The following is a 25,792-nucleotide window of genomic DNA, read 5'->3' on the forward strand; positions in this document are numbered from 1 at the left end:
AAAAATGGAATGAGCTTAAACCTGATGTTCCTTGTCATTAAAGCAGATTCTGGCCCTCTCCTTCTCTGTGAGAGTTCTGCCAAGGTTTTCCTCCCTTTTAGCATTCAGGCCAGACTGGGGCACCAAAGTATGCTTGCCGAGGCCTTTGGTCAGTCAGGGGATGAGATGTCCACCTTGGACCATGACAGGCAGATACTAAGGATCACATGGATCACATGTTGCAGCGGTTCCTCCGCATCTATGCCCCAGTCTGAGTGTATCAACCATATAAGGACAATGTATATCAGGAAGTGACCAAAAAGTATGTTTTATTGTTCAACAGTCTCTGTATGGGGAGGAGAGAGTAGTTGCTGTCAGCCAGTGTCTTACAAACAGCTGCTAGCATACTCCCCTCTCTGACCTGGTTAAGGAGGGGACGGCTGGTCTATAAGGGTTGACTGAGGCCATGAGACTCAGAACTAAAGCTTGGTCTATCAAGTACCTCTCCTTGCAACAGGCCCTTATCCTCAAGAGTGAACTAAGGCAACTCACAATGGAAGAGGGCCGCCCCTGCAATCTACAAAAGTCTTGGGCGCATTAGATAAAAACAGAAATACACAAGATTTGCGGCAATATCATACAGTCCAGACCCTTGGTGAAACGCACACAGGACTTGGCTATATTGACATGATTCACACGGCTATTCGAAGGTAAAGCAACTTTTCATCTTCCTAGAAGTAAACCGCTTGGAAGTGGGCTGCTAGGGGGGTACCCAATGTCCCATCTCTTTGGTGTTATCTGATGGGCAGCGGCTCCATCGCGAGGGCAAAGATGATGGGGTGCAGTGGGAAACTCTTTCAGGTGCCTTCTCTGGGGGGCCCATGTAGACCAGCCAAATCCAACGCAACAAGCAATCTCCCAAACCAAATCTGTGCAGCTCCTCAAACAAATACAGCCAATGAAAGGAATCAAAGACCTTTTCGAAATCTAAGGCATGACATGTCACCCAGGGATAAAGCCTGGTTGCAATCTCCAAGACCCAATAGAGACTGGAAACGTTTAACCAGGTACTTCAGCCCAGGACACAGCTGCTTTGATCCGAATGTATTAGCTTCAGAAGGAGGGGGATCAGTCAGATTCTTAATAAGAATTGTATAATCAGTGTTTTGAATGGCAAGGAGCTTGTAAGAGGAGAGATCAGCAAGGGTCTTTGCCAGGCTTAGGATTAGACACAAGAAGAGCCTCTCACAGGGGTGGGAGGGCTGCACTCCTCAAAGGTAATCATGTATAATTGATCCACTTTTGGGATAAGGAGATCAGTGTGCACTCGGTAAATTTCTAAGGGAGAGTCATCCGAGCATCTTGCCGACTGACTACGAGAGTAGGTCCACTTGTATCTCCTCTTGTATGATTGGAGCATCAAGTTCTAATTGCTGCCCTTGAGATATACGGAGCAGGGGAATATAATTCAGCAAGGACTCAATGTCCCCACGAGAGCAGACCCACAGAGGGATATTTAGTCCACAGTAATGAGCCATTAAGGCCCCCTGGATTTTGTTCTGGGTGTAAACAGAGACGCTGGGGGCATTATAGATAGAAGTGATATGGCCACAGCTGTCAACCAGCCTGACCATCCAAGTTTGTCCTGGTTGATGTGAACCTTTGGTCTGTGTTTCACACAATAGTTAAGACATAGCGACCTGTCAAGTAGTGCAGGGTGACAAGTATGAGCAGCACTGAGCGTATGAGTACCATCTACAGAGCCCACAGCCTCAGTGTCAGAGTGAAGCAGCTCATTGTCAATGGGCCTCTGCACACTCACCATTGCATTGATGCATTGCCCCTATATTGCCACTTTAAATGCCTCCCATTCCCCAGTATTGGGTAAAGGTGTGTCAGTGGTTAGCTCAAAGTAATTTGCTACAGCTTCATGCAACAGGGAGCAGAAAGTAGTCTCCTCCACGAAAGAGGGCTGCATGCACCATTTCTGCATGATGTAACATACTTTGTCCAAGCCCAATCAGGAGGGGATTTTGATCTGAGATCATACAGCCCAGATAATGCATATGTGCGAACAAATATTCTAGTCAATTCTGACATGAAGTTCATGGGGAATTGAATAGAAGGAGTAATCTGGCGCTAGAGCCAGATACGTCAGAGGTCCCAGCGTAGCAACCAGTTTGCAAAGTGCTTAGCGGTAAGTGCTGTTGGTGCTTGTGGTGAGGGGGAGGGAAGTACTTGTCAAGACAAGTATCTAGGACACAGTTATAGCCTGCCCACAGAACCCAAAGTTCAGAATCAATTATTTTAAGCTTGATTTATGCCAGGAAATTTAAGAAACACTATACTAACAGTGTTGCATTAGAAGGAAAAACCAGGACTATTTTTATTGTATGTATTGAGATTACTCTTAAGAAAATGTTGTAAGAAACCTCGATGAAATAATGAGACAAGTTCTCAGATCATGTTCTTAAATATATAAGAAATGTGAAACATGTTAATGAGGATTACATTTTTCATTAAATGGTAACTCAGAAGAGGGACACAGGCGAAATGCTCTTCTTAGCTGCATTATGAAACATTATGCTTATCTGTTCCCAGATGGGACTATACTCACACATTTGTAAAATGTAATAAGGCCCTGCTCTCATGGGTCATTTGGTATTATTTTCTTTTATTATCTTTTTGCATGTGTAAGTTTTAGAATGTTGCTTTGTTGTAGCATGACTGAATGGCATGACATGTGCCACACACAGGAGGAGGTATATATTGCAGACAGTTTTTGTATAACTACAATAAAATTGCACTTTGGACTTCTCACTCTCAGTGTTTAAGATATTGTATACCACAAAATCTCTAAACATTCACTGCAAGTAACTAATTATAGTTATAAATCATTCTTAACTGTTTGAAATCATACTTTTCTATCACTTTTTTATAGGATTTTCAGGAGAAGATGATACGTTGGGAGCATATGGCAAAAGTAGTTGATTCACTAAAGGCACAAATACAGCACGAAAGTGAGTGCAGATTAAATGCAGTCTCGGCTACTCTTGAAAAGTTAATCTCAACAAGACAACTCTCTGCTAGGCAAAAGGAACATCAATTAACAGAACTACTAAGGGCATTCTGGGAGGAAGTAACAAGATATAACAATGGTAAGTACTACTCTACGAATCTCCATTTTCCTCTCTTCCTCTCTCTAAGTCCCAGAGTCCTGTAATGGCTGCGAGCAAAAATGTCCTTGTATTGCAGCCAATCAGAGTTCTTGCTCCTGCGAGAGTCAGACTCTTGCAGGAGCAGATTGGCCCAAAGGAACAAAGCTCCCTGGGCCAATCGAAACTCTTTATCTTTTTAAAATTGGGTTTGAGGAACTCTCACAGGAGTCCCTCGAACCAGACCGTCCAGATTTCCAAATAGTTTTAAATCTTAATTTCTCAAACACTGCTGAACGGATTTACACCAAAGCATCAAAAAGCACAATCTATGTACCGAGATCTAGTTTCCTGCCAAATTTGGTGTAAATTTGTTCAGCAGTTTTTGTAGTAGCACTTCCTAAAGAAGTTTATGGAAAATGCATTGTGATTTTGTGTTTTGGGACCTCCCTTTATTTTTGGCCCTCGCTTGACGGATCACCCCAAAATGTTCCATGTACCAACTAGGCAAAAAAAGCACTATCTGTGCAGAGATTAATATGCTTTTTATTTAAATTGTTGAGCATGCTTGTGGCCATGACACATGAATGGTGAAGCCTCAAGTGTATCATGATGCTTTTCCCTTCCCTCAACATATATATATTAAATAGCATATTATGCTTTGTGCATTCGGTTTATGGTTTATGCCATGGTATTTTTGCATGTCTACTTGTTCTAAATAAATATATTTGTTCAAGATCAGGATGCAGAAGATCAGATCAAATTTGTGCTGTTATGTAAAATCACTGTGACTATCAGGAGTGACGACTTCTAGAAGGTTTGTTTCTATGTGTAAAGTAATTGAAACATCCTATATCAGATGCAGTAAACAGTGTTTTTCTGATTTCAATTTCTCTGTTTTGGTAATCATAACTTTGTACTTTAGTAATAAATTTGAGAATGTGTTTATTATTACTACATTTAATTTAAATAACGGTACTAAGTTAGAGTACCCTAGATAGCAATACTGTTTGACCTAATAATCGAGGGCTAAATATTGTTTACAAAAATATTGTCACACTAGGTATAGCTTACTAAATTGTAACTCAAACAGGGTGATATTTTTCGTAAACGATGTTTTTTTTTATAATCAACTTTAAACGTAAACGATGTTTAGAACACAATATTTATGTCAGACAATATTCTACGATATTATGCTACTGCACCTTAAATAACGTGTTTTGAGCTGCATTTAAATCCATTGATGATTTATCATATAAATATATACATTCACCTAAAGCATGAACGCCCCAAAAACGGAAGTTTCCCAGGTATGATTAGCTATGCAAATCATAACCAGCACATCTGCCATGCAAACCATAATTCACACACCAACTGCAATGCTTATGACCTCACCTTTTATATAACAAATGGCTTCACAAATGACGTTAATGATCTCACTAGTGGCAAGACATATTACTTTACCATTAACATTATAAATGAAATGACTATTGGTACTGTATGATCTTTGGGTATCTGTTGGAGGCTAAGGTTATTGTTTGAAGTTTTCTTATTGATTGTTATAAATGTGTTTGGTCACAAGCATTGCTGCTAACCACTTCTTCATGTAGTCTTTAGGCAATGCTGGTTCAGCTCCTGCAACCAACCTCCCGTCTCACTAAAGTTCTGCTGCACATACTGGTTGTAAGCTAAATCTAATTCTGGAATCTCAAGTCCTGTCTAATAAGTCAGATGATACCAAACTTAGTAGCCAAGCTTTTTGACACCCCACCCCCCTCTTTAAATGTACCACCTCTTGCCAGATCCACATGAAATCTATGAATCTCTGCTCTCGACTTTACTTGTTACACCAACAGAAAAATTAACACGTAAATTCCTGACAAATTTTGGGCAGATTTATTAAATAATACCAAAGGTATCAAAACTATTAGCATATGACCACTTCTACTTTCATCCATGTACCCCCTTAGGGATCTGCATGAATCCTCCAGCAGTTGGTGTAGCAGGTACAGTAGCACCAGGACCAAAGCTCTGGGCACCCCACCAAACACCTAAGATTCCTGAATTTTACAACTAAACAGATCGTCACAAGTGCAGTTACCTTACAGGCAATAGGGTTCTGATTTGAATGGTGCTGTGGCACCAGGGCCAAAAATTGTCATAATTCCTCCAAACACAAAATATTGCTAAATTTTACTACTAAACAGGCAGTCACAAATGCAGTTACTAGGGGCATGATTTGAATGACGCAGCAGGTGCAGTGGCACCGGGCACAAGGGTTGTCAGAACTCCTCTAAACACATAATATTGCTATTACGTCAATTAGTTCTATTATTTCCGTCTTTCATTTCATTTTTCAAAATGTTGCTATTACTTACCTGCACTATACCACTAGTAACAGGACAATATATTTCCTTTTTTTACTTAAACAAGTCATAACACTTTCACAGACTTTCTGTAACTTATAATGAACAACTACTCGGCAAGCTGAATGTCTCCCGCAAAATCATGGAATTTACCTTGAAAAAGATGGAAATGTTAAAAAAAACTAGCAACAAACCAAAACAAGCACTGGCAAATGCTCTAGGTTTCGCCTATGTGATTAATAATAAGCTGTTTTTTTGTTGTAAGCTGTAGCTTTACAACAAAAAACAGCTTATTATTAAACGCATAGGCAAAACCTACTACAGCTTACTACAAAAAGCAGTTTTTTATTAATCACATAGGTGAAACCTAATGCAATTGCCAGTGCTTGTTGTAGTTTGACAGTTTTTTTACATTTCCATTTTTTCCAAGGTAAACTCCATGATTTTGCAGGAGACATTCAGCCAAATGAAAACCCCATCACCAAAATATCTGTGATTAGAACACATATTTCAGAGATCTCCAGACAGGGAATTACAGGAGGGCCAAGATGCACAGATGGTAGGCTCGCAATTAATCAAGGGCATAATCGAAAGTGTCAGCTAAGCTGCATGAATAACTAACTGTGTTGGATTCGTAATTCAAAGCTTTGGCTAGCAGCAAAGAGGCTAGCACTGCTTAAGATGCAACTATTTTGAAATGTAAGTGCGATTCTGTTTAAGTACTTACTTGCTGAAATTGGGGAACTCTGTATTCTGGGAAGCACACAGAACGGAAATGCCAACAATGTGCTTAAATGAGGCAGACATTAAACACGGGACAAGTGTCAAAGAATAGAATAATGTGATCAGAAACATCCTAAACGTAGGCAGTGCAATAGGGCTTACATATCAGCTTTGGGCGTACGTTTCTGTCCTATGCTAATTGGCTTGGTGCCTTTGAGCTCCGGAGCACCCGAGCACCACACCAGACCTACACGACGATTCTTTATTTATTCTTTGCAGTTTTATATAGCGCTAACTCGATCAGACGGCAATGGAGCGCTTTACATGAGTACAAATTACGTTACACAAGGAAGGACACATTCATTTCTTTGGGGGGGGGGGGGGGTGTTGGAGTGGGGCGGGGGGAGAGAGGAGGGGGGGTAGGCACGGGAAGATCAAGTGATTTGCCCAGAATCACAGGCTGTTCAGCCGACGCCGAGACTCGAAACTGTTTCCCCAGCTCCATAGTCTTCAGAATGTTATATTTGATGAACTACCTGTATACACGGTTTATCTGTTAATTTCCATTCTAAACAATTGTATGTAATTTTCTAAAGTTTGTTATGGTGTGGCGCTCCGAATGAATAAGAGGCAATTATTGCCTGGAGGCTCGAACACGCTTTCATGGACAGTCTCGGGGAGCGGGAGAGCCGAGGGAAATAGAAGTGGAGGGGCGGGTGTGATGGAGAGAACGGGGCCAGGACGCTGACAGAGCAGGGATTGCTGGGAAGTACTCCGAGGAGGCCAGTGGAATGAGAGATCTCAGAGATAACTCTTTAGAGATAAGTCTTTTTACAATTTCGTCTTCTCTCTCCGTCATCCAGTGTGGAATGTCAGGCCTTATGACTTTCCACGCTGAAGTACCGGAGCGCAATCGCCATCTGTCATTTGATAGCAGATTAAATGATGGCAAAGTTGCACGTGCATAAATCAAACATTTAATGAAGATTTTAATTTAAACTGTCAACAAAGCTGCTTGAAAAACTGGTGGCTACATAATTCATTGTTTTGCTTGCCAGAAAATTGGTACTCCGACTGCTCGGAAGTAAATCTGATTGTAAAATAAATTGTATCAATGAGGTATTTATCTACTACGGCAGAGGATGCTGCTCCCGACTCTGGAACCGGGGAACCAAGTTCGAGTCCCCGAGTCGCCTCAACATCCTGTGATTCTGGGCAAATCACTTAATCTTCCCAGGCCTAAAAAAACAATGAATGTCATTTTGTGTAATGTAAATGGTGCTCATGTAAAGGGCTCCAATACATTCTGGTTCACTTAACGCCATATAAAAATGCAAAAAAAAACCTTCATATGTGCCTGTTCCTGTATCTTTCGACTTGTATATGCATTGGCCAGCTGCCATGATACAAGGGACGATTCAGTCATTTGCCCCCAGGGAATCTAATAAATATGTTGCACACCTTGATCAATAAGAGTAAATATGTACTCATCTAAGGGCTGTGGTGCTCTAAAATGCAGCTTTGTCCATGTAATCGGACCACCTTCAATTAGGTGAAGATGTGTCCGGGGTTTCAAATGTTTCCTTTCCAGGTAAGAATTTCAGTTGCCCAACTGAACATAACATCTGGAACCAGTTGTGCAACAAAGCTTTTGGAGATTGAACTATAATGAGCAGCCGAAAAAGCAGAAGCATGGGTCTACTAATAAAAAAAATAGCATTTGAAAAACATTAGACATTAATCACTACTTTTGAAATGCAGCAACTGCTATTTTACGGATTCCCCAGTACAGTCCATTATGTATCTTAAAACATATGTCCTCCAACTAGGTTAAATAAAAGGTTGAATAAAAGTGACTTGTAATCAGTTGGCTTGATTTTCCACCAGAGGGTGTTAAAACTTAAAGGACTAGAACTATAGTGCTCAGCAGTTACTCAGACTGAAGAGCAATAGTCACATCATGTCCCCTTTTTTGGGCACCACACTGCAGTGGTAGCCGATAGACAAAAGGGCACAATTCAATTCTGCATGTAAAGTTCTCAAGACTATTCAAGACCCACTTCCAAGTCTAACTGGCTTCCAGATGTGAAAGGACCGCACCAACCAAACCGGAGGAGGCATCGCCATCGTCCACAGAAACACCATCCGCGTCACGACCAACTCGGAAGACACCCTCACAGTCGCCGAACACCTGCACTTCCAGATACACACCGACCCCAGGACTACCCTTAGAGGCACCCTAATATAGAGAACGCTGGGACCACGCACTCAATTCAGCGAAGCCATCGCAGACTTCGTAAGCCCGCACGCCCTCACCTCCCCAGACTACATCCTCCTAGGAGACCTCCACTTCCACCTGGAGAACAACAATGACAGCAACACCACCACCCTGCTGGACAACCTTGCCAACCTCGGACTCAAGCAACTAGTGAACACCCCGACCCACTATGCCGGCCACACGCTTGACCCTGTCTTCTCCTCCAGCAAGCACATCTCCTTCAGCCACTCCACCGGACTCCACTGGACAGACCACAGCTGCGTCCACTTCTTCTTCAGGAAAACCACGACCCACCACCACCCGCAACAGGCCCCCCGCAGAAGCTGGAGCAAGATCACCGCCGACCAGCTCACCACCTCCCTCAGCCAGAACCCTCCCACCATCACGACGGACCCCAACGAAGCAGCCCGCAACCTCGCAGAATGGCTCACCGTCTGTGCCGACGAACTCGCACCACTGAAGAAACCACCCAGGAGACCCCACAGTAAGAAAGTCTTGTGGTTCACGGACGACCTCATAAACTCAAAGAAAACATGCCGCTCCCTGGAGAAAACCTGGCACCAGGACCAGACAACAGAGAACATGACAGCCCTCAAGAACGCCACCCGCAAGCACCACCAACTGATCCGTACCATCAATAGAAATACTTACAAACAACGTCTGGACAACAACACCCACAACAGCAAGGAACTCTTCAGCATCGTTAAAGAGCCCAACCCCAGCGCCTGCAACAACGACATTACACCCTCGCAAGACCTCTGTGACTCACTCGCCTCGTTCTTTCACCGCAAGATCGCAGACCTACACGACAGCTTCGGCGCACAGAACAACCACCCAACCACTGAACCAGCGCACCCAACCGCCACCCTCCGCACCTGGACCCTGGTCAGCACCGAAGACACCGCCCGCACTATGAGCACCATCCACTCCGGCTCCCCTACTGACCCATGCCCACCCCATATCTTTAACAAAGCTGACTCCATCATCGCACCCCAACTCCGGGATGTCATCAACAGCTCCTTCGCATCCGCCACCTTCCCGGAGAGCTGGAAGCATGCCGAGCACAGCGCCCTCCTGAAAAAACCCACCGCGGACCCCATGGACCTTCAGAACTTTCGACCCATCTCACTCCTGCCTTTCCCTGCCAAAGTCATGGAGAAGACCGTCAACAAACTCCGCCTTCCTCAAGACAAACGGATCCCTAGACCCGTCACAGTCTGATTTCCGAGCAAACCACGGCACCGAGACTGCCCTCATCGCAGCTACCGACGACATCAGGTCTATGCTCGACAACGGGGAAACCACCGCACTCATCCTCCTGGATCTCTCAGCAGCCTTCGACACGGTATGCCACCACACCCTGATACAACGCCTCAGCGACACCGGAATCCAAGGCGCGGCCCTGGAGTGAATCATCTCGTTCCTTGCCGGCAGAACCCAGAGAGTCTGCCTCCCCCCGTTCCGGTCCACGGCTACCGAAGTCATCTGCGGCGTCCCACAAGGATCCTCGCTCAGCCCCACCCTCTTCAACGTCTACATGAGCCCCCTCGCAGCCTTCGCACGCAAACACAACCTCAACATCAACTACTATGCGGACGACACACAGCTGATTCTCTCCCTCACCAACGACCCAGACATCGCCAGAGCCAGCCTCCAGGAAGGAATGAAGGACGTCGCGGAATGGATGAAGCTCAGCCGTCTGAAACTGAACTCAGACAAGACGGAAGTCCTCATCCTGGGACCATCCCCCTCGGTCTGGGATGACTCCCGGTGGCCACCTGCCCTGGGCACCGCCCCCAAACCCACAGACCATGCACGCAACCTGGGCTTCATCCTGGACTCCTCCCTCACGATGACCAAGCAAGTCAACGCCGTCTCATCATCCTGTTTCAACACCCTGCGCATGCTCCGAAAAATCTTCTGATGGATCCCCACCGCAACCAGGAAGACGGTCACCCAGGCCCTTGTCACCAGCCGCCTGGACTACGGAAGCACCCTCTACGCCGGAACCACAGCCAAGCTCCAGAAAAGACTACAGCGCATACAGAACGCCTCGGCAAGACTCATCCTGGACATCCCCCGCCGCAGCCACATCTCTGCCCATCTAAAGGACCTGCACTGGCTCCCCGTCAGCAAGAGAATCACATTCCGACTCCTCACCCACGCACACAAGGCTCTCCACGACGCGGGCCCCATGTACCTCAATAACCGCCTCGCATTCTACACACCAACTCGCCAGCTCCGCTCTGCCAGCCTCGCCCTCGCCACCGTCCCACGAATTCGCAAAGCCACCGCCGGAGGAAGAGCCTTCTCCTATCTGGCAGCCAAGACATGGAACGCCCTCCCCACCCACCTCCGGCTGACCCAGGACCATCTCGCCTTCAGGAAACAACTCAAGACCTGGCTGTTCGAGCAGTAGCGACCCCCCCAGCGCCTTGAGACCCTACCGGGTGAGTAGCGTGCCATACAAATTCTTTGATTGATTGATTGATTGATTGAAACGATACAGCTTCCATCCAACCAGAATCAATCTTTTGGTGGCAGATCTGCACATGTGAAGGGTTCTACACTCTAGATTTTTTTTCTGCCCCTCTAAGCTTGTTAGAACTTTTAAAAAAAGTTTTGAAGAGAGCCAATGGCGCGTTATCCTTAATTTCCAGGAAGTGAGCTGATAGATCAATTAGGGGGAAACCTTCAAGAGAGCAGCTTTGCAGATGTAGCATAACTTTGACAAGACAGCTTCCTGATGCAGTACGAATGGAAGAAAAGCAAGCTACAAAAAGGCCAAAAAAGTAAATAGGGGCCTCCTCAACTCTCAGCATACATTCCTATGCATAGAAGATGCCACAATGTTAACACAAGTCTGCAAGCTGTCTGCTGATTAGTTTTTTACGTTTTTCATGTTAAGTAGTTTTTCTGTGCTTAAGGGCAGTGCAATGTGAACTGTGATTCTTGCAGTCTACCCTGCTGTGTTATATCTGCTTGGGCGGAATTTGCATAATCACGTTACGCAAATCTCAGCGAAACAGTAAAAAATCTCGGCGGACACGCAGAAATTCCGCAAACATGCCGAATTGCTTGTTCGCAATGCTTTTTTCCTGTTCGCAATTGCTGTTTGCATGCTCGGGGGGAAATATCTCGCAAACACGCATTTTGAGAACGCGAACAAGCAAAAAATTTCGCGAAGTCGCAAAACGCTGAATTTTGCGCAATTTCACGTTCTCCGCAGAACGCGAAATTGCCCAAATTCCGCGAACGGAACGGAATTTGCCGCCAAGGCCTAAAATGTGTACTTTTCACTGCTGCAAGAGCAACGTCAACGAAAATGAGGTAAGAAATAAGTGGAAGAGATGGATCTCATTGTCAATGCCTCCTAAACAATACTTAAATGTTAACACAATGTACAGAAGAACCATGTAATTAGTCCCCTATTTCTAGGTTTCTGAGTCTATTCCCCTAAAATGTCAAATATGAGTATAATTTTACATCAGATGTCTGCCTTTTTTCTCCCAAAATTTCTATCATTTTGTTTAGGAAATATTTCTGCCATGATTATTCACACATAAAAAGTCGATCATACTTTGGCTTCAAAGAATGTAAGCAGTGCCCTGCTGGTACTTTATGTGGTTGATAGTCCGGCACAGTGAGGCATTTATCTGTGTAGGTTTAGAAGATGTAACACATAACAAGAAGCTACCATGGCTAGGTGTCTGATTCTTACAAGTGGGAGTGGCACAGTATGCCTATGTGCTATTGGGCATCTCAAAAAAATGTAAGGACTGTTCTCACACACCACCAGGTGTCATGCTTCATCATCGGCAGTCCTCGCTCTCTAAAAACCGCGCTTGATAGAGAGCCGGCCTTCACATGGAGACAGGGAGGCACTTCTACAACTAAGTGGGGGCCCTTACTAAGAAAGTGAGTGAGTGAAATGAAAAATTGATGCAGAAACTACAAGAACACTTTAATTGCGTAGAGTCTGCTCGATATTAAAAATAATGGAGGGGACTAGGGGGATTAGTGCCTCATCCCCATCAGTGTCGCCAACATGTTTCTGCCATCGCAGCCAGGAGGGTCCATGGCTTTGGTCAGGGTGAGAAAGAATTGGCCCCTAACTAGTCTCTAAGCGACTAAGATGAATCCACTAAAGTAGGTTGACCTTTGTCAAACTCTACTATGAGTTTTCGACAACCTGTAAAGATAAAGGTAAATCACAGTGTCAGTGAGAACTGAACTAACACTGGAACGAAGGAAATAAGACTGTAAACAAGCAAATTATGCATTGAAATGCATGTGGTAGTGAACATAAGTGTCACTGCAATTGTGGTGCTCATAAATAACAAAAATTGTGAGACCAACTCACAATCTTACCCTGGAATAGGGATAGGTATATCCCAGGGGAACGGAGGATTTGAGGGACCCCGGTAGTTACTCTCTGAAGACCGGTTTGTGAGAGATCAAATAATATTAGAAATAAAAGTTTTATAAAATTGTGAATTGTGGAGGACTATATCACAGCCATTCATACATACTGGTTAGGGGAAAAGACTTAGGACTTTTAAGATCATGCATCAACACAATTCCTTACTGCCTCAAGGTGCGTCCCTTGCGATGCTCCTACGTTTTGTCCTCAATGCTTCCCCACTGGTAACTGAATGGAGCAGGGAGCATGGTTTAAATAGGCGCCCGCTCGAATGAGAAATCAGCTGCAGCTGTGTTAAATGCTTTGTGATGCTGTAAACGGTCGACAGGCTTCCGCTGTCGCGAGACCGCGTGTCACAGGAGAGACGCTGGTTTGTCAATCACTGCTTGTGCAGGTATGAGGTAGCGGGTGGATGCGATCATGCGCATTCACCCATGCGAGGCCGTCTGTTGTGGTCTTGGTCCCACGCATACGCAATGCAAAACGGGGAACCAGGCACTGTGTGCGTCTGCGTGGTGTATGAGAAGTGATCTCCCTAGTCAAAGAATGCTTTATTAAAAATGCGAGGTGCACAATTCGAGGTCAGAAATAAAGGACATTGCCAGATGTAGTGTCCCTTATGCTAATAAACTGTGCAGAGAGCGCATATATGAGGCCCTGGAGCGGAATGACATTACAAAAAGGGGGGTTGAACCCAAGCAGTCACGGGGACCTGGGCGATATGTTAGTACATGTAAAAGGGGATCCCCGCAAGAGAGACGTGTTGTGTCAAAAACAACCAACAGTTATTGTTCAAACAACTTCATGAAACAAGAAAAACATCAGAAGTTTTTTCAATCTGGGTACTGTAATTTATTAACAATACCTTGAGGTAGTAACACAATCAAAGAATTTTTGCAATTTTTGCCCCAGAAGAAGGGGGGGGGAGGAGGAAAAAAAGGAGTGCTCAGGGAAGTGTAAGGAAGGGATAGACACAGTTAAAGAAACAAGTGATGAGTACAAAAGTTACCAACACGATCAAGGCCGTGGGCAATGGCGGCCCCCACGAGGCCGTGGCAATCTTTGGATGAGAGGCCAAGCGAGAGGCCAACAACAACAAAATCCTGGTGGTTGGGAAGGCAACAGAGGCAAACAGCAGAAACGAGTAACATTCCGTCCCGAACCTCACGGAGAAATCTCGACCAGGAGAAACACCTACAGGTGGTGAACCAAGTACCTATCCAAGATCAGATTATGTTATCTACCACATCTGACATCAGCAGGTCACCCCACAATCCTGTGATCAACATCTCTCATCACACTTTAGATGAAGAAGAGATTATGGTCCTGAGCAGAGGCCTCTCTTATGTCCCTACTGCTCCACCCAACAAATTTCTGCTGAAAACTGAACTATATCGATTTTTCAGGAAAATTAGATTAAGATACTTTTTCCGGAATCAAACTACAAGACAACACAGCTCGACCACGGGTCTTAGAGAACCCTCAACCTTTTTTCCACCGACGTATGCCATGAGCCATAAGATTCTGGCTTTTGAAGAAATTGTGACCTCTGCAGTAGACCGAGCCTTGGACCAATGCAAATTTGTCAGACTGAACTTGCCCAAAACTGAGAAAAAGGCACTTATCGAACTGTGTAACAACCAAGAAGTCGTCATCAAGCCCGCCGACAAAGGCGGGGCAATTGCCATTCAGGATCTTTGCAAATATAAAGAGGAAATCCACAGACAATTGTCAGATGGAGTAAGTTATCAGCTACTAGCAACCGACCCTTCACGTGAATTGGCAACCACCATTCTGGCAGCTACTCAGAAAGGATTGGACGCTGGCTTTCTCAGCGAGCAGGAATTCAAATTCCTTAATCAAAAATGTCCCCGACTTGCTACTATATATACCTTACCTAAGGTACACAAGAACTTAGAGAGTCCTCCTGGCCGCCCAATCGTGTCAGGCTGTGGGTCCATGCTAGAACCTCTGTGCAAGTATGTCGATTTTTTCTTGAAACCGATTGCCCTGAATACCAAGGCGTATCTCCGTGACACCACACAAACCATCAACCTCATTGACGAAAGGCTATTCATGCCAGCTACTGAACTCTTGGTGACATGCGATATTGTTTCGCTTTATACCAGCATTCCTCAACTTGATGCTTTGGAAGTAATGAGACAAGTCTTAGACAAGCGACCGTCACCCGTCCAGGTTACGACCGATTTTATAATCGAGCTACTCAGTATCGCTATGAGACAGAATTTCTTTATTTTCCAAGAAAACTTTTACCTGCAGACAAAGGGGGTAGCCATGGGGGCTACCTTCACTCCAAATCTGGCCATCATCTTCATGGATCATTTTGAACAGCAACATATTTTTTTCCATTGACAATCCCTTTCACAGTAGTCTGACCTTATGGGTCAGATACATAGATGATGTCCTCTGCATCTGGGAGGGAAGTAAGGCACTCCTTTCAGATTTTCACATATGGCTGAATTCCAGAAACCCCTATATCCAATTTACGATGGATTCAAGCAATGAAAAAATTCCATTCTTGGACATATTGATCTATGTGGAGCACACTCGTCTATTGACCACCTTATTTAGGAAACCGACGGAGCGAAACTCCTTACTGCAATATGGCAGTCATCATCCTCGAGGTCTTAAAGACAATCTCCCAGTCGGCCAATTTCTTAGAATTAGGAGAACTGTTCCACTCGTGAAAACTACCTCCAAGAATCTGAGATCCTAAGTGAACGTCTCATCTCACGGGGATATCCATCTAAAATGGTGAGACGTGCCAGGAAAAGGGCTTGGTATAATCCACGTGAAATTCTGTTGAATCCGGAAAACACGAACCAACCGGAAATGGACCGGATCATCTGTGTAACCACCTTCTCCACACGGAGTAATGAAGTTAAACGTATTATCAATAAGAACTGGTCGATTGTATCAGACGAGATAAAGCAGACACAGTTCCCTCTTCATTCCTTTAAGAGGGCCAAAAACATATGAGACATGGTGGTCCACTCGTATTTGGAACCTGCGAGCCAACCCACTCTTATAAGCATGTGCAATCTACTTCTATTATTGGGACACTACAGATGTGGCACATGTACTGCATGTGAGACTACCATTCAGATTAAGACCTTTGACTATGGTGGACGGTCTTACAAATTAAAACACCACACAAACTGTAATTCGAGCTATGTGATCTACATTGTCCAGTGCCCCTGTAGACATGTATATGTGGGTCAAACACAACAAAAGATTAAGTCACGTATATCATCCCATTGCAGCAAATTGCAAAAATTCTTTGATTGTGTTACTACCTAAGCATGAGCGGGAAATCCGTTACGGTCGCGGATTTTGCGGATTTTGGGGAAATCCGCAATCCGCGAATTTTGCGGATTTCCCGCAAAATCCGCAAAAAAAAATCTGCGAGCGTAACGGGTTCAAAAGTTGAACCCCCACTCATGCAACTATTTTACAATGGCGCCAGCAAGCTGCCAGCGCCGTTGTAAAATAGTTACTAAGTTAGCTTGCACAGGAACCACTAGATAAAACGAAGCAGGTGCTTCCTGTGCAAGCTAACTTTGTAACTATTTTACAACGGCGCTGGCAGCTTGCTGCCGCCATTGTAAAATAGTTACAGCCTTACACAGGTCACTCAAGGGACCCCTGCGCCCTTCAGGGCGATTGCATAGTAACACACACATGGTCACTCGAACTAGTTGATGCTCAAATTCAGTGACTCATTCATTAGCCCAAAAACAATCATGAGCGTCTTCGAGGCTGGACAGGTGTACCTCTTCCCAAATCTACCGTGGAAAATCAGCTGTGATGCTGGGTAGAGGCCTTTGCATCCTTGACTTTCATGAGCGCAATCCCCGTGCTGTTCCTGTGACCAGGAGCTTCTTTCTCTTATAATTGTGTTTGCACGGGTTGCTGCAAGTTCGCACACGTTTTGTACAATTTCGCAATTTGCGAAATTGTACAAAACCCTCGCGAACTTGCAGAAACCCGTGCGAACATAAAAAAAAAAATCCGCGCGGATTCTCGGATTTTGCGGATTTTGGCAATCCGCAAATTCGCGGATTGCCAATCCGCAAAATCCGCTCATGCTTATTACTACCTCAAGGTATTGTTAATAAATAACAGTACCCAGATTGAAAAAACGTCTGATGTTTTTCTTGTTTCATGAAGTTGTTTGAACAATAACTGTTGGTTGTTTTTGACACAACACGTCTCTCTTGCGGGGATCCCCTTTTACATGTACTAACTGGAGCGGAATGAGCCTGCGCTGTGTGGAAGGAGTGTATTTGCTCTCTCCTATGTCTAAAATTGTAATTGCTAGACAAAACGAATTATGAACATTTGCAGCAGCGAGGTTATGGCTGCTACAGGTGTACAGAAAAAGGCAGCAAAAAAAGGGATGTAATACAATAATGCAGCGAGTGGGTAGGTCACAGCTGATGGTAAAAGTTAAAGTACAGTTTCATAATCTGCAGGGTGCCAATGAAACGCAGCTTAGCGCACTGAGAAGTAGGCATTGTGTTTTGGGTATATGTTACCAATGTTTTGCATGACTGATGGTAAATTCAGGCCTCTATATTTATTTATTTATTTTTTTATTAAAGTTTTGTATAGCGGTGGCTGGACCCGAGGGTATCAGAGCGCTTCACAGCAAGAATAAAGGCGTTTAGACAGATAATGCGGACAAAAAGCAAGGCAATGAGCACAGGAGTGAGTACAGTCTATACAATAGCAGCCAGGCGTGAAACAGGGCGGAGAGTCGTAGGCAAGTCAATCAGCTCTGGGGTGAGCGAGAACATGGAACTATAAAGTCTAGGTTGAGTTCTAGTTGGTTCCGGAGCGCTCAAGGAAGAGGACTTTGAGTAGCTTCTTGAATTTCGGGAAGGATGCGGTCATTCTGATGTGTGGGGGGATGGAGTTCCATATCTTGGGAGCATTGCCCACAAAGGATTTGTTAGATGTTGAGAGTTTCTGGGATTTCAGGGGAATGAGTAGGAGCGTGTTGGAGCTTCTGAGGTTTCTAGACTGCCCGGCCCTTTTGAGCTTGTTGGCCAGGTATTCCGGTTTGCCCGTATGCAGGGCTTTATGTGTGAGGCAAGCTGTGCGGAAGCTAGCTCGTTGGTCAATAGGGAGCCACTTCAGATCCTTCAGAGCTGGGGTGATGTGTTCATATTTCTTCGTTCCTCTGATCATTCTTGCAGCGGCATTTAGTGTAGAGGTCAGAGGACGCAGGTGAGATTTGGCTGTTCCAGTCAGAGTGGCAATGCCGTAGTCAATTCTGGAGAGAACCAGAGCCTGCGTGGCCTGTTTCAAGTCTTTTGTGGGGAGAAATGGTTTTAGTTTGTAGAGCAATTTCAGGTTCAGGAAGGCACTTTTGGCAGTTTTTGAGATGTGTTCTTTCATCTCCAGTTTGGGGTCAAGGGTGATCCCTAGGGATTTTATGGAGTTCGATGGAACAAGCGGTACATTCAGGGCGTTTAAGGCTTTGAGCCATTCAAGAATTTGGGGGTTTTCTTCTTTGTTAGAGATGAGGAGCACTTCAGTTTTTTCCTCATTGAGTTTGAGGTGGTTGGAAGAGAGCCAGAGCTGAACTTCGGTAAGTGTGTGGTTCAGTCTGTGGATGTCCGAGATCGATGTGGTTTCCAGATAGAGTTGCGTGTCGTCCGCATAAAGGTGGAAGGGGATGTTAGCTTTCCTTAGAATTGAGGTGAGAGGCTCCATGTAGATGTTGAAGAGTTGAGGAGAGAGTACAGACCCTTGAGGTACTCCTCTGCTGACCATGGGGAGGGAACTTTCCATCTGTTTGGCTTGTGGGTGTTTAGCCTACATGGAGCCATGGGATGTTGTTATTTAAGCCCTGGTCGCATGACTTAAGGCGGTACACCCATGTTGTTCACAAATGTGTAGCTTCAGTTGTATGTTTGGGATAACTGGGTGCATCTCCAGGACTACCCATTCCAGGTCTTTGTCACAGTGTCCCTCCTCCAAAAAATGGCATGTCAGTTTTGTGCTGCTCTTCTTATATCTGATGGTGCACATTGATTCTTATTTTTATCTTTCGCAGTGTCATGCGCACGTAGAAGAGGTTGCAGGGGCATTTGATAATTTCACTATTGCAATTTGCTAAGTTCCGTCGGACCTATGGTCTGTCTGTGTGTATGTCAACTTCCTTGGCGTGAGGGGTATATTGACAGGCTACGCAGTTTCCGCAGGGGTAGTGGCCAACCGGTTTTCTGGTGGTCCCATAAGGTATGCTGGATCTGTTGACTTTGTGGCAGTCTCTTGGCATGGACTACTTCATCTCGGATGTTTGAATTTCTTTTAAACGAGAACATCGGTGTGGGCCACTGTTTTCCTGCACCATTAAATATGCGCCAGTGCTTACGAATGATGATCTGGACCTTGTTTAAAATCGGGGGTATATGTGGTGACGCATAATACCATTTTCTTGTTTCTCATGGTGTTCCAACAGCGGCTCTCATTTGGTATTGCGGGCTCATTTTTCCGCCCTCGTGACCATTATTCTTCGGTAGTGGCGTTGGATTCGTTGATTGGGCTTGGTTGTCATATGTTTTAAGTGATGAACAGTTTCTCCTAATGCATAGGAACTGCCCCACCGGGAGATTTTCTCTCAGTGCTCTCGGATGGCAGCTCTCATACATGAGAAGGCTATTTTAATCAGTTGGTTTGTTATGAACTTTCGTTCTCAATCCTTCCTCATATAGAATGATCACCTGATCCAGAAATACAGCTTCGTTTTTTTTAATACTGTGTGTAAATTTGAGGTCCTCGTCCCTTGTATTTACCCACTTGCAAAATTCAATTGCTTGTTTTTGGTTTCCATGCCAGACGACGAGGAAGTCATCAATGTACCTGCGCCATAATTTTAGTTGTTGCTTGAAGGGGTTTTCTTTGCAGTATATGTGGTCTTCCTCAAACTGATGTAGATAGAGGCGCGCCATGCTGGGAGCAAAAGTGCTTTCCATAGTCGTGCCCCTGATCTGATGGTAGATGGTATCATTATATTCAAAAAAGCTTTCTGTGAGGGACACCCCTGCGCTCTCCATGATGAAGTAACGTAGGGTGAGGAAATCCAACTCTTTCTCTTGAAGGATGTGTTCTACTACTGCCAGTGTACGTCTTTGGTGGGTACTCATATAAAGTGCTTCTATATCCATCGTGATAAGCCAGTCTTCATTGGGGTCAATGTCCATATCTCTAAGAAGACATAAAACATCCTTGTTGTCCTTTAGATATGATGCCGACGTCTGAACAATAGGTTTCAGGAACCAGTCGCAAAATTGCAATAAAGGTAAGAGTACCGAGCCGATGCCCGACACGATGGGTCTTCTTGACGGTGAGTCCTTGTTCTTGTGAATTTTTGGCAGGGTACAGAATCTTGGTGTGTCACCCACAAAAAATTCTCCCTCATGTCTAGTGATCCAATTGTTGGCCGGCGAAGTCTTCCTAAACGATAGTTTTGATACTGGTAGTGAGTCTTGGTGTGGGGTCCGTTGTGGTGATCTCGTAGCTGTCGCGATCTGATAGGAGACGCATGTATTCTGTATGGTATTTATCTTGGTCCATCAACCCAATTGCTCCGCCCTTTTTAGCAGGTTTGATGCCCAGTTGTATGTTCTTTTTTAGGTTCTCCAGTTCTGTCCTTTCCCCGTGTCTAAGGTTTTGAAATCCCTTATTTTGCATGCAATTGATGGCATCTATTTCTTTAAGTACTGTCTGTTCAAAAGCCTGGATGTGGCAAGGGATTGATTGTGTGGGGGGGTAAAAAGGTAGACTTCTTTCTAAGGCCTGTGGTGTTGGTCGCTTGTTCCTTATCAAGGTCTTTCCCCTCAAAGAAGTCTCTCAGTTTAATTTTTCTGAAAAACTGTGCTAGCTTGGGTCGAAGGGTAAAAAGGTCATTCTTTGGTGTAGGTACAAACCCTAAACCTTTTGAGAGAACAGCCTCTTCATCTTGCGTCAGGGTGTGGCTACTAAAGTTTATTACATTTGATGCTACTTGCTCTCCCAGGTCTCTCCCTCGGCTTCTTGTCACAACTATGTTGGGCGTTTGGTCTCCCCAGTGGACTTTGGCCGCTTGCCTTTGGTTCTTTTGTTGTCCTCTGCCGCAGTGAGTGAAATTAGAAATTGATGCAGAAACTACAAGAACACTTTAATTGCGTAGAGTCTCCTCAGTAATAAAAAATAATGGAGGGGATTAGGGGGATTAGTACCCCATCCCCATGAGTGTCGCCAACATGTTTCTTCCATCGCGGTCAGGAGGGTCCATGGTATTCATCAGGGAGTGAAAGAATGGGCTCCTATCTAGTCTCTAAGAGACTAAGATGAATCCACTAAAGTAGGTTGACATCTGTCAGCCTCTACTATGAGATTTTGACAACCTGTAGAGATAAAGGTAAATCGCAGTGTCAGTGAGAATTGAACTAACACTGGAACAAAGAGAATCAGACTGTAAACAAGCAAATGATACATTGAAATTCATGTGGTAGTGAACACACGTGTAACGGCAATCGAGGTGCTCATAAATTACCATTGTGAGACCAGCTCACAATCTTACTCTTGAATGGGGGTAGCGATATCCCATGGGAAGGGAGGATTTGAGGGACCCATGTAGTCACACTCTGATGACCGGTTTGGGAGAGATCAAAGAATATTACAAATAAAAGTTAAAATAAATGCAAATTGTTAAGGACTATATCACAGACATTCATACATACTGGTTCGGGAAAAGACTCCAGATTTTTAAGTTCACGCATTCACACAACCCCTTACTGCCTCAAGGTGTGTCCCTCGTGATGCTCCTATGTTCAGTTCTCAATGCTTCCCCTCTGGTTGCTGAATGGAGCAGGGAGCGTGGTTTAAATAGGCGCACGCATTGTAAATTAAACAATTAAGGTCAAGGCGGGCTTCGCTCAAATGAGAAATCAGCTGCAGCTGTGTTAAATGCTCTGTGATGCTGTAAACAGTTGACAATGAGATAGGGGTAAGCAATTGACTGTGGATTTGATGGTGGGGATATTGGAGTCTCTGGAGTACTGAAATACAGGTGCTAAGACTTCTATCGAGCAAACAACTGAAGAAATGATTCTAGAAATGTAGCGAAATTCCAACAATGTGTGGTGCCCACTTCATTTCTATGGTCACTGCATGTGGTGTCGTTCTGTACCTCCACAGCATATGTTGTACCTCTTTCTTCCCTTTCAAACCCTTTCCCAAAGCTAACTGAATGCATTCGCCAGCACCCAGTTAAATCTCTCAATTAAACTATTCCCACAGTGATTATATACCACTGTTTTGTGATGTATAATACCCTCATGTTTAAGAAACAATTCACAAGTATAAGAGATAGAGAGGAACCCTTGAACCAAACGGGAACTGGGTGAAAAACTACATGAAAAGAAGGTGTTCCCTTGGTAATTTTATATTTATCTGTTCGCTCAACCTAATTATTTATACTTCTCATGTCAGTGTTACTCACTCAGTTTTTTAACCACATACTAGTGTGATTTTCACTCTCCCCACACGTATAAGTAGAACCACAAAGGCATGAAATTCAAAACAAATCAATAAATCCAAATGTACATTCAATTTACTTTTATTTAAACAATTAGTTTAAAAATTCTTTTTTGAGTTTATCACTTGAAAGATATTCTTTGATTTTAGCAACAACTCATCATATTCCAATTTCTTGGCATATGCATTTTATACATTATACAGTGCCTAATGCCAATATACAACTTCACATAATATATATATATATATACAACCACAAATTATAAAACCATAGAAGTTTATTGTTGATGCATTTCGGCGGATTCAGCTGTTCCCCCCCCCCCCTTCCTCAGGACAATTAAAAACACACAATGATCTGTAAATATAAAAATTTGAATATAAAAAATTCAAATACATTTGGAGTTCCATTTTAGATATATCACATATTCTCTTGATTCCTACACTATTTTCTTATGCAGTTTGTAGTACCACTTACATCATAATTACTATGTGCAATTCAAATTTCATACATTCATACTCAGTACTTCACTGTTTCCACTCCTTCTACAAGTTTTTCCACACACATTTCCCTTACTCGCACTATGAGCTCTGTTTTTCATACCTTTGTTGAGCCTTGTGCGAGTCTTTCTATTATTCCATATAAGAAGAACCACAGGTTACTTCACCAATTATTAATGTTGGCACCTGTAAACACAGACATTTATCAGTTTGTGGCTCCACCAGATTAACTCACTATTTTTTCACACTAACAGCTATACTTATCATACCTTTTTAGAACCCTTATGTGGGTATTCTTGCTGCAGAACGGTTGTCCGTGTGTTTATTTGGCGGCTGAAAAAACAAGTAATTATCTGTTTAATTTTCTGGACAATTCTCTCTTTGTTTGTCTTATGTGATCACAATTAATCAAACACTCACCCTTCTTAATGATAACAGAAGCATCACACAAGAGGGCCAGGGAAGAAATGTACACTCTCATGGGGTGTTTAACCAAAAAGGAAAAAGTAGTTCTCTAAAAGTTAGCTGTGAAAGGATACAATCAGCAAATTACAAGGATGGCTATAAGGATATGCTCCCACTGGATGGTCAAACACAAGAAGTGGAAGGTAAGGCATCAAATAATTAACACACAAATACAAGTGACACTAAAGCTAAACAACTGTAAGCAGTGGGTGGGCTGTAAGCCCACTGTAAGTTAGCAAAAGGGTTTTCTGGTAGGCCCAATCAAAAAAGGGCAGTGGGGGAAAACTGGCAAAATATCTAACCTGAATAAAGCAAAACAATATAGCTTCCTTTTGCATAGGGTGTAATGCTATCTCTATCAGTCATAAAATGTTGGAACAATGGAGATCTGCTATCATGAGAACTACTTTATTTTTGCATTCTACAGTGTCTCTATTAGACCTGTCACCCTTAAGGTAGTCAAACCTTTTTCCTTTCTCCTCTGTTTTTGCTGATCTTGTTTTTGTTTGCCATAGGACTTTACCACTGCTATCCTGTGATAAAGTGCATATGCTCTCTCTCCTTTAAATATGGTGAAATTGGCTTACACCCAATTGGCACATTTAATTTACTTCTAAGTTCCCAGTAAAGCTTTTATATATGTACCTAGGGCCTGTATATTAAATGCTACTGGTGGGCTTGCAGCAATAATTGTGCCTTCCACCTTGAAAGTATGGCTCAGACCTGCCATTGCAGCCTATGTGGGCAGTTTTACCTGCCAATTCGACCTGGCAAGATAAACCTCTTGACAGGCCTAAACCTTCCTTTTTAATACATATATATCACCCTTAGGCTAGTCCCTAAACAGCCCATAGGGCAGAGTGTAGTGTATTTCAAAAGTTGGACGTGTATGTACTTTTAACTTTTACATGTCTTGGTAGTAAAAAACGTTTACATTTGTTTTTCACTACTGCAAGGCCTACCTGTCCCATGGGATAATATTGGGTTAACCTATTACATTTAATAAGGGAAAAATATAAATTTGGCGCAGGTAGGGATGTTAAGTTTGATGTCTAAAGAATTGTAATTTGAAACCTTCCTCAATGGTAAAGTCGTATTTTAAGTCACATTTCTGAAAATGGCACTTTTAGAAAGCTGGCATTTTCTAGTGTCAGCCCTTTGGTGTCAGCAGCCTGTATTCCTGGTGCACATGACTAAGTGTAGCTGTTAGTTGGTCATTCTGTATTGCTCCCAGACTGTGAGACAAAGAAGGATAGGTGTTGACAGGATGGACTATTTCTGACCTGATGAGGGGGAGGCGCTGTCACCTACCACACTTACACACCACAAAGGCTCTGCCTGAGCACACTCACAAAGGGTTTGACACTAGTCTGTTTTGACACCATACAAGCGGGCCAGTGCAGGGAAGCAGGAACTTCCAAACCCCTCTTGGAGTGAAAACCTTCAGAACCTTCTCCTACTTCAAAGTGGACCCCAGGTATACATATTAGACTCTCAGACTAAACACTTCAGTACATCGCTGGACCAGTGGAAGACTCAAAAGGACTTCTGTGCCACTCTGCAAGAAGGATTGCTACTTTGATGCCCTACTGCCTGAGTGATGGACTGGACCTACATCTTGAACCCTGGACCAGACCCTTAGGGATAGAAAAGGCTTCTACCACCATGAAACCGGCACCTGGACTCTGTCTGCTATGAGTCCTACCCCCCAAGTGGTGCTAATCCAGTCCAGGACCCTTGGAAGTGAGCCTGAAGGTGCTCTGCCAGCCCAGCTAGGGTCCTCTGGTCAGAACAGATGCAGCATGATGCATCTCCTTGCAGCCCTGTTTCGGATCCGTCGCAACGCATCTTCGACCCAGGATTGTGCAACGTACCACAAACCAGGTTTCAATGTACTTTTGCTCATTGCACCTGACTTGGTCCCTGCAACTGGCTTACCTTCCATCATGGTCAGCCTGAACTTGTGACTTTGTCCCAGTCTGGTGAGACCAGATTAACCAAAGTTGGCGCTTTGTGCTTTTAAGGAACTATTTTCACTTAAATCTTTAAAGCTGCATATCAGCGGTTCTACTGATTGGATGTTTGTTGTTTTGGTCTCAAATAATTTATTACATTTTAATCTATTGTTCTAAATTGGTTTGGGATTTTTCTTGGGCTGTGTTGTCACTTTAGTTCAGTTTGAATTGCTGCATAAGTACTTTACACATTGCCTCTACGTTAAGCCCAACTGCTTTGTGCCAAGCTGCCAGAGGGTTAAGCATAAGTTAATTTGGGGTTTGCTTGTGACTTAACCCTGACATAAATTGTGGCTGTTGCTTGACTAGGCTTTTATCTCCTCAAGCAGTAACTCAAT

At 43.9% G+C, this 25,792-nt stretch overlaps 2 protein-coding genes across 2 annotated transcripts in view; both read left to right on the forward strand.

The window, feature by feature from the left end:
- EVC (EvC ciliary complex subunit 1) overlaps positions 1 to 25,792 on the forward strand; it is a 609,121-nt gene that overhangs the window by 262,873 nt on the left and 320,456 nt on the right. The window contains exon 9 of the mRNA XM_086964104.1: positions 2,921 to 3,137. Coding sequence (XP_086820230.1) covers positions 2,921 to 3,137 — 217 coding nt within the window. The remainder of the gene's footprint in view (positions 1 to 2,920; positions 3,138 to 25,792) is intronic.
- On the forward strand, positions 13,957 to 19,072 carry LOC147725436 (uncharacterized). The gene is made up of 2 exons (XM_086964597.1): positions 13,957 to 15,078; positions 19,010 to 19,072. The coding sequence occupies exons 1-2, from the start codon at positions 13,957 to 13,959 to the stop codon at positions 19,070 to 19,072; spliced, it is 1,185 nt and encodes a 394-aa protein (XP_086820723.1).

The sequence above is a fragment of the Lissotriton vulgaris genome, chromosome 3_2 (assembly GCF_964263255.1).
Source record: "Lissotriton vulgaris chromosome 3_2, aLisVul1.2, whole genome shotgun sequence".
Lineage (NCBI taxonomy): Eukaryota > Metazoa > Chordata > Amphibia > Caudata > Salamandridae > Lissotriton > Lissotriton vulgaris.

What these genes read in the sequence shown, in the direction of transcription:
- LOC147725436 (XM_086964597.1), top strand. Translation starts at nt 13,957, where the DNA reads ATGGCGGCCCCCACGAGGCCGTGGCAATCTTTGGATGAGAGGCCAAGC. An exon ending in CTCAACTTGATGCTTTGGAA is followed by an intron (nt 15,079 to 19,009) that starts GTAATGAGACAA and finishes TATCTTTCGCAG; the next exon opens with TGTCATGCGCACGTAGAAGA.